Source organism: Periplaneta americana, chromosome 15, assembly GCF_040183065.1.
Source record: "Periplaneta americana isolate PAMFEO1 chromosome 15, P.americana_PAMFEO1_priV1, whole genome shotgun sequence".
Lineage (NCBI taxonomy): Eukaryota > Metazoa > Arthropoda > Insecta > Blattodea > Blattidae > Periplaneta > Periplaneta americana.
In genome coordinates, this window is record NC_091131.1 from 3,296,369 (window position 1) to 3,312,736 (window position 16,368).

General features: G+C 35.9%; 1 protein-coding gene across 1 annotated transcript in view; it reads left to right on the forward strand.

The window, feature by feature from the left end:
* The window catches only part of LOC138715800 (G-protein coupled receptor Mth2-like), a 90,385-nt gene extending 75,743 nt beyond the window's left edge, over positions 1–14,642 (forward strand). Inside the window, exons 5-7 of the mRNA XM_069848885.1 lie at positions 4,611–4,858; positions 7,459–7,600; positions 9,850–14,642. Coding sequence (XP_069704986.1) covers positions 4,611–4,858; positions 7,459–7,600; positions 9,850–10,153 — 694 coding nt within the window. The 3' untranslated portion in view covers positions 10,154–14,642. The remainder of the gene's footprint in view (positions 1–4,610; positions 4,859–7,458; positions 7,601–9,849) is intronic.
* The last annotated feature ends 1,726 nt before the right edge of the window (positions 14,643–16,368 follow it).

The following is a 16,368-nucleotide window of genomic DNA, read 5'->3' on the forward strand; positions in this document are numbered from 1 at the left end:
GTTAATCACTCAATAATCTTGGAGTGTTTGTGTAATGCGCGGAATGTGTGTAGGGTAACTTCCTGTTGTTTATCGTCTTCACGGATTGTTTTTAACTTTAACAACCACTGGTTGATTTCACATTTCCGATAATCCTACTTGTCTGTGGTGTAATAATCATGATGAAGATCTGGAACACATTCTTCTATATTGTCCATCCATAAACCACAAAAGAAGTAAATTAAAATCATCAGTACCAGTTGCAGAAGACATAGCCCTGCAGTATATATTGACTACACCGCAACTCTGGCTACTAGCAACAGGCATCTATAATGAACACCGATCAAAATACCCCTCATTTCTCGTGAAAAACAACAACTGAATAGACTACAGTGGACTATAGTGGACTTTGTTGTCAGCAAACAGCTGGATACATTAAGAAGATTGATTGATTGAACAACCACTGGTACAGCTGCAGGCTTAAACTGTTCTTTGCCAAGATACAAACAACTCTTGTTTAAAACACGCACTAAAGCTCAAAAGAGCTACAGAAACAGTGAAATGAAAAACATAGATATTGGAATAAGGTACGGTACCCTAACAATAGCTTATTGATTGATAAAACAGAATCCATGCCTTTCAAAATTACTGATTTTTTACATTAAAGCCATAAAATAGAATACTGTACCTATCTTCATTACTGTTGTATGATATATTAGTACATTATGCAAAAAGACTATAATGGTAGTAATTAAGACGCAAGTATGTTTGTTTATAAAACGAGCACAAGCGAGTTTCATAATTTTCATACGAGCGTCTTAATTACCATTATAGGCAAGTTTCATACGACGTTTTATGCTCGACCATATTTCGAACTTGAAATTATTCAAAATTAGGCCATGTTATGGTTATGTGCGAACTGACCTGAATTGTGAGATGTGCGGAGACGCGAAAGTATTGATTTTTTCCGAGGCCGAATATCATTGACCTTGATAGAGAATAAGATGAACATTAGTCTGATATAACCTGGAAATTGATTTAGAATTGAAAAACGAGATGACAAATTGAATTTATTTGAATATTATTTACAATTAACGCTAATTATAGTAACAGAACATAACCTTCTGCGACAGTATTGGATTTCCAGCCTCCGTGACTTTTCGCTAATTGTCTTTCGATTGCATATCCGAGAATAATCGATACTTGTGGTTTTATAACGGTACAAAGGTGACTTGTCATTGGCTGAACACCTGAATTTTGATGAATAGGTGTACTTTAATGAGATGCATTAAAGGGCTACTACCAGGTGTATAATTACTACATTTCGGCATGGTCGAGCATAAAATTATTTACCCTAACAATATTAATAATAAATATACGGAATAACTAACTAAGATGAAGTCTCTTGGCTCTTGAAGACTCAATCACTCTCCTAATAAATCACCTCAGATGATAACTTTGTTTCATTTATGTATCTTGTTTTTATTTAATCTACAGTATGTTAGTTGTAAACTGAAAACGTATTATGTATCTTGTTATTTATTGTATCTTTTGGTAGTTTTACTATTTCTTTGAAGAACGTAAGTATATTAAAATTAAATTCATTTTAGAAATCTTACTGGATACGGTACAGTATCTTACAAAAAAAACCAGAAAAAAAATGGAAATGGTAATCAATACATATCACATGTTTTAAAATACAGAATAGCATCCTCAAGTTTGTATACCATAGAAACATTAAATATCAGAATGTAGGCCTACTACGTCTGTTATATTATACTGAATGAATGAATGAATAATAATAATAATAATAATAATAATAATAATAATAATAATAATAATAATAATAATAGAGAGATCTGTTGCGTGACGGCTCATGGAGGACCTCACATCCATATGTCTTAGCAGAGGTGAACGATCATCCAACCAGTACGGGGCTAACGTGCATTTAAAACGATCCTCCTAGTCGTTATACCTGGCTTGCAAAACTGAGTAGCGTAGTTCCCCAAATTCAACGCTGTCCTGGGTTGGGCACCAGTTCCAAACACTGAACCACATTTCATGAGATTTGAACAACCACTCATTTCGCAACACAGTCCAAGACATGACCGCCTTATACCACGCAGCTACGACATGGGACTATTGAATGAACAGTGTATGTAGTTTTATTTTACGTTTGATAAATTATTGTAAACTCTCTTATTTTGGTAATGCGATGTATAAATTCCAAACAAGAAATGACAATGAACCAAGGAGTTCGGCATGGATGCAGTCTGTCACCTGCATTGTTTAATTTATACATGGACGAGATGCTTGGGAAATGGAATCAAAGTACAAAATTGGGAATTGAAATTGCAACAAATTCATGCTTCAGTACAATACTATTTACTACTAGTGAAACAGAAGATGCACTTCAATTAATAAACTTAGTAAAATTGCTGAAGATTATAATATTGTACGTAAAATATCCACAAGCAAAACGGAAATAATGACTTTTAAAGGGAAAGAACTCACAATATCCAAAATAATGGTAGATACTTTTATACTAAAACAGACTTCACACTTCTGTTGCCGTACCTGGGAAATAACATAACCTATGATTACAGTAAAGACGTCCGGACTGAAGTAGCATGCTTTCAGATGATGTGTGGAACAATACGAAGAACTCTTGGTAGAAAAACAAGAATAGAAACACAGTTGAAATTCTATGGAACTATATCTATCTTAACATCATTATATGGGAGTGAATGTTGGGTCTTGAGGAGAAAAAAAAAGAAAGTAACATACAGACCGCTGAAGTGAAATTTCTACGAGCATTAAAAGGCTATACACGACGAGATCACTTAAGAAATCAAGTAGTCCTACTTAGAAAGTAGGAGCCTCACCAATATTGAAGGAGATAAGTAAGCACAGAAGAAGATAAATGGAAAGAATGGAATGTACAAGATTCCCAGAAATGGCCTCGAGGTAGGTAAATCAATAAATAAAAGAGATCGAGGTAGGCCAAGAAAAAGGTGGAGTTATGTATGTATTTATTTACACTGCAAGTGGGCAAGCACCTGGTGGCACTGGTACACACAATATAAACAATACACAATAAAATTACAATACACAATACAATTATATAAACAATACAATTAGAATACACAATACAATTTAACACAATAATTACAATTAATAATAAAACATAAAATAACCTAATTTTACAATGCAACGTATATATGTATAGACCCTACATAAATCTCAAAATCTGTGCGTCAGTGGCTAACCATGGCAATATCTTTGAAAAATATTGGAGTGCAAGAGGTCAAATGACTTTATTGTCAAATGCCTGGCATTAGAAAACAACAACATCATAAGTTTCAGTAGTCTTTCACTTTACTCTCATCTCACTCACTGTAGTGACACTATGACGCATTTCACTGACACTTTAGGACACATTTCACTGACACTATAGAATACATTTCATTGACGCTATAAATTATCACTGATCGGAACTATTCACTGCACTGTAAAACCATAACTTCACTGACTCAGCTCGCTTCACTGATACAACAGTTCAAATAAGTCAAATAATTACACCCTTATGCATACTTATAAACAGAACTACATTTAAGCTAAACATTTCTAGTCTAAGGCCCTCTTACACGCTTTTTTAAATAATTTACAATTCAAACCAAGGGAGCAAATGAACTGGAATAGGACATCAGTCCTATGCTGTGAAAGTTGATGATGATGATGATGATGATGATGATGATGATGATGTAAATGCCAGTAATTCTGAAGAGATGCGCTGCCAGTCAGTCATGTCCAGTTACTAGTCTGAAGATATCTACTGCTGTTCTTCATCAAGTATTGAAAATCAGATATTATTTTTTAAAATTTCGAACCAAGATTTATTTTCACTAACTTTTTTATTATTTAATATTGTTTGTTTATAATATTTTTATTAATAATTTTGCTGTATAATACAAAATCTGAGAACAAAATCTTTGTTGGATTGTGGTTCATTTCTTTGCTATAGTCCTGTCGCTCTAATTTCCAGCAGCCAATTGCATTGCAGGTCGGCTACATTTAAACGTGTGCGTCTTGTGATTCGCTGATGAAGACGTTATTCATTTCTTAAGGCTCGACAAATACTTAATATAATCGCCCGCCATTTTGGCTCTTTCGTTGGCGTTCGCAGAAAGCAGACGAGGACGTTATTTGCCAAATTACAGAGCATTTGATTTATTATCATAGGAGTTACGACATGATATTATTATTTAACGGTGTGGCAAATAGATTCCTCGTCTGGTAGGTCGGCAACGAAAGAACAAAAATGGTGAACGATACTACCTACCTAGACTTTATAGAGCCTTCACTTCCTAAGATGTAAGCATAGAGGAGGAGTCATGCCGGGAATAACAGCGTCGCGACTATAGAATGCTGCATCTTCATTTCCTTCCAGTCCAGAATAATATTAAGTGTATTAGTTTTCAATAAGTATTTGATTTAATATCAAAATAGTAAAAATTCCCAAAATGTTGAAGATAATAATATTACATTACTGACACGAAAAGAGTTTGTCATGCATGTCATATCGGTGCGGAGGGTCCTTGATGTGCTGGGAATGGTATTCTGTGTTCCAGAGCGAACGTACGACTGATCTGGGACACACGAGAGCAGCCCAGCAGTCACTACATGTGGTACGAGGTGCTCAACAACGAGGTGTGCATGACCAAGAAAACAGAGCGCCGTGTGTTCCTCTTCTACTCCCTGTATGCGTGGTGCTTCCCTATCCTCTTCGTCATCTTCTCGATGGTGATCGATCTGATGCCGACAATCCCATCATCATATTTGAAGCCGCAGATGGGGGACAACAAGTGTTGGTTCAGCAGTGAGTAGCATTGACCCTATTGGTAGATTTTCTCAAACGATAAATGTGAAATGTGCCCAAATGCTGTCAAAGTAAGAATTTTATGTTTAAAATCATGTATTACTGTAGTTTTTTAATCTGCGATAAAATGCGAAATTGAGTATAAAATGCAAAATGTATGTGTTTCTGCGAAATAAGAGCGAAATTACATTTTGTAAGATATTTAATCAGAATCTGTCTAAAGGCTGCTTCACATCCTAGTTTTTACATTTATTTTTCTACTAGGTTGGTCACCTCCTCCATGTTGATTTTTACAGTATGAATAACATAGGAATGTAACCCACCTGATACCCTCCTTGTTGTTATCTGTACCATTGTCTCTAGTTTTCAACTGATGTGCTGGTGGTAGAATATTGGCTGCCTATGCGATCTCTTTACCTCCAGTATTCACTCACAAACAAGTTCTATGCGGTAGCGGGTGATTGAGTAACAAGACAGGACGGGATAAAATAACATAATGTCTTTGGCATGCTTCTTAATGTTCACAATTTCACCGTAATTTTATATGTTCCTTTACTTATTTATTATTTTCAAGAATTTTAACTGGAAAACCTAGCAAATGCACTTGTTAACACATTGATGACATTCAAATTCTACAACCAAACTTTCCATAAAAAAATGTTTCATCGTGAAACACTACAAAATGCTGAATTTTTAACATTGAAAATGCTATAATAGTACATTATGCAACGAGCCTATAATGGTAGTAATTAAGACGTGAGTATGTTTATGAAACTCGCTTGCGCTCGTTTCATAATTTTGATACGAGCGTCTTAATTACCATTATAGTCAAGTTTCATACGACTTTTTATGCTCGACTGTATTTCTAACTTGAAATTATTCATAAGTATTCATGTTATTCTTATCTGACTGAGGAGCGGAACTGACCTTGTGCAATACCTCGTAAATTGTGAGATGTGCGCAGACGCGAAAGTATTGATTTTTTCCGAGAAACAGATGTCGACATTGACCTTGACATTGAAAAACGAGATGACAAATTGAATTTATTTGAATATTATTTACAATTAACGCTAATTATTATAGTAACAGAACTGACTTTATTTCAAATTTAGGTGATTTATTGATTTATTGTTGTCTTTCGATTGCATATCCGAGAATAATCAATACTTGCGCTTTCATATTGCTACAATGGTATTTTCTGATTGGTGGAACACCTGAACTTTAATGAATAGGTGTACTTTAATGAGGTCCATTAAAGGGCTGCTACCAGGTGTATAATTACTACATTTCGGCATGGTCGAGCATAAAATGTTAAATGTAATTTTTGAAGTGCTAAATTTGTAATTTTATGTTGCTAAAATCTACCATCTCTACTTATTGTACACTTTTCATTTGCTTGACCACACACTTAGGCAAGCCAATAGCTCTCTGAAGTATTTGAATACCGTATGATACACTGCTTGCTGTTTTTCTTTTTTTCGAGAAGCTTTCTATTTTTTTAGTAGAATCGGTATAGTTTCAGACCATCTACATCAACTTCAACTGCTATTTATTGAGGTTATGAAGAAATATGTATCTTTTTTTGATGCACTGTTGGGATTCTCTGTGATCTCAGCAGAACTTTTGACTGTGTTAATCATAATTTGTTCCTCTCAAAGCTTAAAAGTTATGCTATCCGTGGAGTAACTTTGAAATGGTTTCCATTATATTTAGCTAGTTGAGTGCAGTATGTTGACATTGCAAATTATTTTAATGGATATAAATGTAAAGGAACTTCATGTTGGTGTGCCTCAGGTTTCCATCCTTGGCCCTGTTCTATTGATTATTTTTGTTAGTGACCTCCCCACTTATTTAAATGATTATTTTCCAGTAATGTATGCTGTTGATACAATTGTTTCTAGTGTTGGTAATTCTTATAATTCAGAGATTGCATAAAGCTTTTATTGTTGGTTTTATCATAACAAATTGTATTTAAATGTTAACAAGATTGATTATATTTAATAATAATAATAATAATAATAATAATAATAATAATAATAATAATAATATGAGTGGACAAGATTATATTTAATAATAATAATAATAATAATAATAATAATAATAATAATAATAATAATAATAATTCTATGAGTGGACAAGATTATATTTAATAATAATAATAATAATAATAATAATAATAATAATAATAATAATAATAATAATAGAATTATTATTATTATTATTATTATTATTATTATTATTATTATTATTATTATTATTATTATTATTATTATTATTATTATTATTATTATTATTATTATTATCAGTGGACAAATGGATATGTTTTGATGTAATGCTGTTGGTTATAATTTTGAATATTACCTTTACTGCCTTCTTTATCTATGGGTTTTATTTGAGCTATTTTAGTGTGTCCAGTATCTAATTATGTTACTATATTATGCATAAGCAACAAAGGAGGATAGTACCAGAGCACGCCAGCAGCCATAGAGTTGTTTTACATGGATATTCTTTGCACTGGGTCGTACAGCTGGATCCTCCTTCAGAACTGCCACAAAAATTGAAGGAAGTGTGACTTGAGGTTATGTTTTCGTGTGGTGCAGGTGAGGAAGCGGAGCTGCAGTACTTCTACGGACCGGTGGGCTTCCTCATCTGCGTCAACGTCGTGCTCTTCATCTTGACGGCCTGGAATGTTTTCAGCCATGAATGGAGTCGTGGGGCATCCAAGCGTTCACCTCGCCAAATGTAAGTCATCACCTAAATGGCACTAATAGACTGAACTAAGTTGCGTTGTTCATCTGCATGTACTAATATTTGGTTTCCACCACCAAAATGTTGCCTTCGATTTTTTAATTTTTAACGTGGAAAGTTTAAGTGGGCAGGTATTCGGGAAAAATGTCCATTACCATTTCTGTTAATACTCTACGCGCATCTTGCTCCTTTGCAGGAGAGCGCCTGTAACCTGCAACTCATCATTCTTCAGCTTTAAGAGTGGGCTGATGAAATAACTATTTAGGCTGTGAAGTGTGGCACATTGAAGCAAAAGGTTTTTCTATGGAAATATGAAATTACCAAAATTATTGAATCATACTGCTGTAGATAAAGGAGCACACCAAGGATGTTCATTATCACCAGTATTATTCAATATATATTTAAATGATATCACTGCAAAATGGCAAACGGAAAATATAATAATTTGAATTCCAATTTCACACAATAAACAACTCACAACTCTAATATTTGCAGATGACCTGGTTGTAATATCCCACCCACAAGATAACCTACAAAAAGCAACATACACTTACAAAAATAGTACAAGAATACAATTTAACATTATCTATACAGAAAACAGAGTCAATGGCATTTAAAGATCAGTCATGATAAGAAGCAAAATTGTCATAAATAACCAAGTTATCGAACAGGTAAATCAGTTTAAATACAGTATTTACGTAATATTGTTTCATATGAAACTAAATTTGATATTAATCATAAATTAAGCAATTTCATAAAGGTTAGTGGTGTCATTAACAATGTGTTTAAATCAAAACAAACTTTAACTGAAACCTAGATAACATTGTATAACATATTGGCTCTTCCAACTGTATTATACAGTTGAAAACTGGATGATCAAGGTGAAAGATAAATCAAGAATAACTGTAACGAAAATGAAATATTTAAGAAGAACAGCAGGTTACAAATGGAATGACTATAAAATAAATATAGAAATTGTGGAAGAATTGAGAACGACATCAGCTTTTGAAAAATTTCAAATTAAAAGTCAAAGTGGATACAGCATGTTAATAGGATATCGGTACCTCGCAATAGATATCCTAGATTACTAAAAAGTTACACTTCAGCCAGTACAAGAAACCTTGGAAGACCACAGAAGAGATTTCTCGACCTCTAATATGAGACTGGTCTGGGCCAATCTGTGGCCTAACTCCTTGGAAGCTACATGGTTAAATGCGCCAAAGGTCTACCGACTGAGCTACCCAGGAACTGCACCCTACACCATCTCAATTTTTCCCTTTATATTCACACACCTCAAGTGGGCTGACAAGATGCCAGAAACCCACATCAAGTGCACACAAACTCTGTGAATTTTAACTAATTTTAAGTAATTCCAGTGATCCTTGGATTTTTCACAGCAAATTAAACTTCAAAATGTGTGTTTTTCAAAACTTTAAATTTTGATTTCCTTCCCTTTTGATCTGGACTGTCGATATGTCGATGGCTGAGAACCAGACTGTTCTAAGTCCAACTTTTTATAAGAAAGAAATCTGTGTTTCATTGTGTTCCAGTTCTTGTCTGCATATATGAATCGAACAAAATTGTAAATATTCCTCTCCATAAGGTTGCTATGAAGCTATTCCAAATTGTTTCACGAAGCTTTGAATGTCAGGAGCTTAAAATAGCTCTCCTGAAAAAAAAATAGTGAAATGGACTTGGAACAGTCTGGTTCTGGGCGATCGATATACATGCCTATATGTGATCAGGGTTTATATCTCACTTGACGTGAAACTTACAAATTCCCAACATCAAAGGAAAAAAATCTCATCTTACAGCAAATGTTATCTACAGTGACTAAATAATCATCCAAATCCTTTAGCCATCAACTTATTGGATAACGGCAACTCAACATATCGACGTCATCGCCATCGTACCTTAGATTTAATACTTCGCCTCCAATATAGTAGAAGAATTATGATTTAGCTCTTAGTTTCATATTACTTACACATTACTGAATAATCTTAAAAGAATAGATTGTAAACAAGCAAACACAATACAAAAAAAACCTTTCAGAATGAAGGAAGATACAGGGCTGTACCTCAAACCATTCAGCGAATAAAAAGGAGTGTTATTTATTTTTATGTGAACCTTATTTCTACCTAAGTTTAAGAGATTTCAGGAATTTACGGGCTTGTGAATAACCCTAGCCTTGGGGAGCCAGAGGCGGGATGACACGAATTAGCCAGTCCCTTGCCTTGTTGCAGGTTCCGCATGTGCTTGACCCTGTTCGGGGTGATGGGTGTGAACTGGGTGATGGAGGTGGTGTCGTGGGTGGCGGGCGGACCCGACTACATCTGGTACTTCACCGACGTGGTGAACACGCTGCAGGGGGTCATCATCTTCTGCATCTTCGTGCTGGAGCCCCGAGTGCGTGACCACGTGCGTCTGCAGCTGTGGCCGAGGCTGTCGGAGAAGCTGTGCCGACACGGCCGCACGCCCCGCCTCAGTGTGCTATACCGCTCCCCCCCCGCCGCTGCCGCTGCTGCTGCCCCCAGGGGCGATGTGTGATATTGTAGCATCAACAGTGTCCAGTGTACATTCCATCCAGGATGATTGGGGTCAAAAAATCGTTAAACTTATATTGATTCCTTTTTACACGTAAAATTTCAGCATAAAGGCTTCCGATAACCCCGTATTAATTTTGTAGAGAAAGTCGTTATATTTCGTGGACTTGCTTTCTGATGAATTGATTCGGAGATGTTGAGTATGTGGAAGAAGCGTCCATTGGTTAGGAGAAAAATTGTCTACATCCCCTCGTTCATCCACAAGTTAATTTACGATTCATTTACTTAATAATTAATTAATTTATTCATTCATTCATTCATCCATTCATTCATTCATTCATAGTTGTCACCAGGGGCGAATGCTAGTCACGAAAGTTAGGCTTGCTCTTTTATTCATAGGGGAAGATGGGAGGATATAATAATTCATAATTAATAAAAATAATCAGACCCACATAAATAATTTATTTTATAATTATGAAATCATTATGAGTCATGGTTCATATTCGCTTATCAGTTGTAGAAGTTCGATATAATATAACAAACATGGCCAACAAAACAGTTTATTTAGTTTTTTCGACCCTGCCAACCAATGCATATTGTTGTATTGAGCACGTATTCTCTATAATGTCTGTCTTCTCTTGAATAGTCCTTCGAGAAAATGGATTTAATAATAAGGTTTCAATAACACACAATTCCGAACTCATTGCAATACTTCAAATTAATGTTTAAGAATTAATAACACATGCAGCAGCTAACACATGCATTCCGCTCATACAATTACATTGCACAGCACATTCCCGCTGTCAATAGTGGTCTGTGTAACGTTAAATAGTCGTTGGTGTAGCTCTCGGACCAGAGCTTCAAACAACACATAACAGAAGCATGTGTGCCTAGGACGGACTAAGGAGGAAGGCACTTGTGTGCGCATCATATTCTCGCTATTTCTACGTCTTTCCTGTAGCTCCGAGAAACGAGCAAGCGTTGCGATACTTGCGGTGTGCAACCTGTGGATGGTATTAGGTCTATACAGTATTCCAAAAATCAAAATAAATTTTAATGTACGTAACGCCATTTTGAGAAATATACATTCTACGAAAATATTGGGCTTGCGCAGCAAGCATAGCATGCCCGGAGAAATCGCCCCTGATTGTCACCACGTCATAAAAGGTTCAACCTGAGTACTGCTTATTTAGTTGAGGCTACAGATGGTAGAAACAAAATATCTCGTACCGTAAAACATAGTGAATCCAATCAAAATGTTCATTTTTCTAAGTATTAGGCATATAAGGTTACATCCTAGGAAAATGCCGATGTAATTTTATAATCTTATATTTTTCAATATCATGTCTATCGAATATAAATATTCCTTATTGTTTGTAACTTCCCTTTTTTAAAACTTTAATAATTATACATCTTGATTACACAACTTTTAACACTGTATCACTTCGGATTATGTATTATGTCTTTATCGTGTTAAATTTTACTGTACCTGGTTAACAGGCTGAAACTTGTTAACCAGGTACGGTAAAATTTAACACGAGAAAGACATATAATACATAATCCACTTCAATAATTGTTTGATCGATTGGTGTCACTCCAGTAGGTGAGTTGAATCCGATCACTCATTTTTTTATTGTAATCTATTTTTCAGCATTGTGTGTATCGACCTGCAACCGAGATTTTGAAGTCGATTTTTCGGAACATATTTCGCATAAAGTTCTTGCCAACTCAAAAAAAGGCTGCTTACCAATCCATTACATGTTGTTATTATATCTATCTATTAGCTTAACAAAAGCACAGGTTGCAGATTGCTGTATTGCCACATCTTGCTTACCGGTATTTGTATCATGCATATATTTAAGCACATGGGCATAGAAGATTTGGCAACATAACTTGGCGGAGAGCATCTTGTTTATAATACGTGATATTTTGCTTGTGCTATCTGCAGCCTCAACTTGGTAAGTAGTAGGCCTACTTAGCTTGAACCTTTTTATAGTGTGATGGCGACTATTCGTATACCAGTAATGAAAATATAAAAGCATGTATGCATGATTCTGATCACACGCATCATACTCCAACCTAGAACTGAAATAGTTATGGGAGGGCAGAACAATGAAATTAGATGCTTACTGTCATGATGGACATTGACTGCTGTATATGATTGGTTCTGTGTTTACCGGACATGGACAGTAAATTGGATTGATTAAATAGTTGACTGTAATTTTCAGTCAGTAGTTTTACCTCGTTCTCATTTTTTATTCAGATGTAGACTTAAATTAATTCAAAATGTATTTTCAAATTATGAAACAATTTGTAGTTCTGTATAGTGTAATTCTATTAACTATTTCACCCACTTTCTTATGTTAATATTGGAACCTGCTGGCCAAAAACGACCATTCCATGAATAATAGAACTACGGTATGTCACAAATGAGCATGTGTAAGCACAGGGCTGCGTTCTGGATAAGGTTTTGTTTGTATTTTAAGCTCCTTAATAATGCTGCCAATGGTTGATGGCCATACATACTGTTAAGTATTTTGATTCGGTCAAATTACATAAACAAAAATAGAGATGAAGCCAATTTGAACAAACAAATTTATACATCTTGATTACACAACTTTTAACACTGTATCACTTCGGAATATGTATGATAAGAACTTTCTTGTGTTAAATATTATTAACGTACCTTGTTAACATGTTTCGACCTATTTTCGGTCATCTTCGGAACTGGTCGTTGTTGGTCTTGGCGCCTCTTGTTTCCTGTGTGGGTGCGTTCGTAGTGTAGAGTCAAAGAGTGTATGTGTTTTGAAATTGAGTTGTGTGTTGAGAATTTCGTCGGGGTGTGTTTTTGTGTGTCTGTATATTTCATATTGTTCTAGTGTGTTGAGTTTCTGGCTTTTTGGTTGGATGTGCAGTATTTCCATGTCTGTGTTGATGTTTCTGTAGGTGTGGTTGGCATTTGTGATGTGTTCTGCATATGTGGAGGTGTTTTGTAATTTTGTTACATAGGACAGACAGGCAGATCATTTTGAACACGTTACAAAGAACACATCACAGCCATAACAGAATTACAAAACACCTCCACATATGCAGAACACATCAGAAATGCCAACCACACCTACAGAGACATCAACACAGACATGGAAATACTACACATCCAACCAAAAAGCCAGAAACTCAACACACTAGAACAATATGAAATATACAGACACACGAAAACACACCCCAACGATATTCTCAACACACAACTCAATTTCAAAACACATACACTCTTTGACTCTACACTACGAACGCACCCACACAGGAAACAAGAGGCGCCAAGACCAACAAAGACCAGTTCCGAAGATGACCGAAAATAGGTCGAAACATGTTAACAAGGTACGTTAATAATATTTAACACAAGAAAGTTCTTATCATACATATTCCGAAACAAATTTATATGAAACCAATCATGTGGACGGAATAGTACTGTACATTGGACATTTGTCATTGGACCACTTGATGTATAAACAGAGACGAGCCGACTTGAGTGCAGACGAATGGCCAGTATCTGTTGTGAATAGCGTAGCAGAGACTTCAAAGTTTCTGGGCTAAGGGAGGTGAAAGAATTTGAAAGAAATATTCCTGGTCTGCAGTATTTTGAAATTGTTATAGTGTCTTGTATGGTTATGTCTAGTCAATCTGTAGTAGGTACACACGGAACAGAGCTGGCAGGAATCGAAGGCAGGACAGTACTAGTCTTATCAGTCAGACGGAAATGGAAGACTTCAGTTTTATGTCCCTAATTAATTTATTAAATACTGTGGACCTGCGATGTCCACGGGGCTCCTTCCTCAAGCAATGCTTTCTGGTCTTTCTCGAATGCTACCGAAGCTAAAGAAATGAAAGTAACATGTGTCAGTTCAAGTATTTATTCACTTGCTGCAGTATAACTTTGCTTTCTTCTCCAGAAATATGGCGGCACTGAATTGTAATCATTGGAGCAATGTTACAGTTGTAACCTGCTCTTGCTATATGTCTTTGTTATCTGTACAAAAGAGTTGGGACATCTGTAATCACTTGTCATTGGTTGAACCAAAAATCATTGTTTACTTTAACCATATCATATTTAATCATCAGATTAAGTCACAGGTGGCTTTTTAAATTACTGTTTTATAACAAGACATAAAGATAACAACACACCATTAAGTTTTTCTCAGCCTTGTAATAAAGGAAACAAAATAAATCATCTGAAAATTGAATACGGAACGGTTTTTGGTTCAACCAATCACATCTGATTACACATTTGTTTCAGTTCCCGTTCCCAGTAAAATCTCTTCAAATGCTGATGATTTTCATTTGGTGCAGCGTATTCTACATTTCGATTAACTGCTACAGAATTTATGTAGATTCATTTTCCAGGCTGAGAGACCGTGGTCTATTGGTTGGTTTTATACCAGACGTTTCGTCTGCAACTGCGGCAGACATCTTCAGTGGAGTGGTATCCGAGGTCGCAAGACTCTTCTCGGCGTACCTGAGGCATCAGTTGCCTCAGGTACGCCGAGAAGAGTCTTGCGACCTCGGATACCACTCCACTGAAGATGTCTGCCGCAGTTGCAGACGAAACGTCTGGTATAAAACCAACCAATAGACCACGGTCTCTCAGCCTGGAAAATGAATCTACATCTATAGACTCCGGCCATGAAAGCCTACACTGCTACAGAATTTTCACCTGTATGAAACTTGCGGATTATTGACAGCAATTAAAATATTCACGTGATGGTCAAGAGTTACTTTCACAGTAATAATAAAAATAGGAAGCAAAACTTTCGGAGCGAGCCTCGTAGTTAAATTACAGCTGTACAAGATGAAGCATGAAGTGGCGGATGGTTTGTTTCGGATGCAAACTCTTGGGAGTTTCTGTAACTGAGCACGATGCAAGCTCATAGCATGCTATTAGTTGCAGCTTTTTATATATTTGTATTCATGTGTTTTATATGTTACTCATCCAGTTATTTCATTTATACTTGTATAAAAATATTTATTGTAGGTTTTATATAAAAGTATCTTTTCAGAATATTTGGGCATTTTATTGACAAATTGTGATACCCAAACGTTCCTTAATTTCGCTGGATCAGACGCTTTAAGAGACAAAGAATTTGAAAATTGGTGTACATAGCAACAAAAGGGTAAAGGAGTGATTCTTAACAAAGAGTTCCCCCCAGCAAATAGCTGGATAAGAAATCACAAAGGTCTAACCCTCTTGGAATGGACAGGAGCCCTTAAAATGGTAGGCTATGTCACTCCGGTCCGAGCTGTACCGGGTAGAAGTCGGGATGGTACCCACTGTAGGCGCTGTCTCAGCGAGATTGAAACTCTTCCCCATATCCTTGGCTTCTGCCCCCTATAGTGAGGCCCTTTGCAACATCCGTCACCATGCTGTCCATTCTATGCTGGCCGAGGCACTAAGGAAGTAGGGTTTACAGTCCATCAAGAGGTGCAGGGACAAGCCACACAAGGAATTGATATCATTGCCATTAAGAACAACTCGGTATGCATTCTCGATCCCACCATCAGATTTGAGACACATGCAGATCAACCGCATGAGGTGGACAGTGAAAAGAAACGGATCTATGAACCAACAATCCCGTTCTATAAAGATAAATATAGCCTGTCCCACATTGATGTAATAGGTCTGATGGTGGGAACACGAGGTACCATACCCTCCTTCTTTGCCAACAAATGTAAAAACCAGGGCCTAACACACAGCATTGTGAAGGAAATAGCCATTAGTGCCCTCAAAGGATCGGTTCAGATATTGAGAAATCATTTGTATGGGAGTGATAATGGAAATCTCAAGTTGTCTTAACCGATGGCTGTTGATTGGTTTAAATATAAATCCCAATAAATCCGTACTATTATTTTTCTCGCGGTACATCTGACGATATTTTTTTCCTCCTTAACTGTAAATGAGCACAAACGCTACTTAGATGTAAATTTTTCTGACATTTTGTATATTCGATTCCCTAACCGTTTCAAATGTATATCATTGTACCTTTTAGGTGTGTTGCAAATGATTATATAATTTGGAAACACACCTCGTATTACATATTATGTAATATGCTTTGTCAAATCTGGCAACCTTTTCATAAGGGAAGCTAAATTTATTATTATATTAACGACCTTAATGCTTATATCACAGTCTCTCTTCAGCACAGGTAAGAGTCATCAACTCTTGGC